At 65.1% G+C, this 278-nt stretch overlaps 1 protein-coding gene across 1 annotated transcript in view; it reads right to left on the bottom strand.

Annotated features, from left to right (window-relative positions):
- Positions 1–82: 82 nt before the first annotated feature.
- The window catches only part of LOC103775284 (neuronal proto-oncogene tyrosine-protein kinase Src), a gene marked incomplete at both ends in the record, with an annotated part of 7,618 nt that continues 7,422 nt past the window's right edge, over positions 83–278 (bottom strand). The window contains one exon of the mRNA XM_008942730.1: positions 83–236. Within this exon, the coding sequence (XP_008940978.1) occupies positions 83–236 (154 nt within the window). The remainder of the gene's footprint in view (positions 237–278) is intronic.

Below are 278 nucleotides of genomic sequence, written 5' to 3'. Positions count from 1 at the left end.
TCATCTCCCTGCTGGTGTGATCATTTTCGCTGGGCCTGGTCTTTGGCAGAACAGCACGGTCCCAGCAGCCCCGGGCACGCACCTTGCCGAGCCGTGTACTCGTTGTCCTCGATGAGACGGGCCAGGCCGAAGTCGGCCACTTTGCACACCAGGTTCTCCCCCACGAGGATATTGGCCGCCCGCAGGTCCCGGTGGACGTAGTTCATCCTCTCCACGTAGGCCATGCCAGATGCGATCTGTGGGGACGGGCACGTGGGGCACCGAGGCTGGCGGGGGGG

This window comes from Merops nubicus, unplaced genomic scaffold (genome assembly GCF_000691845.1).
Source record: "Merops nubicus isolate BGI_N331 unplaced genomic scaffold, ASM69184v1 scaffold28646, whole genome shotgun sequence".
Lineage (NCBI taxonomy): Eukaryota > Metazoa > Chordata > Aves > Coraciiformes > Meropidae > Merops > Merops nubicus.
The sequence above is the reverse complement of the archived record's forward strand: the minus strand, read 5'-3'. Positions and strand labels throughout refer to the sequence as shown.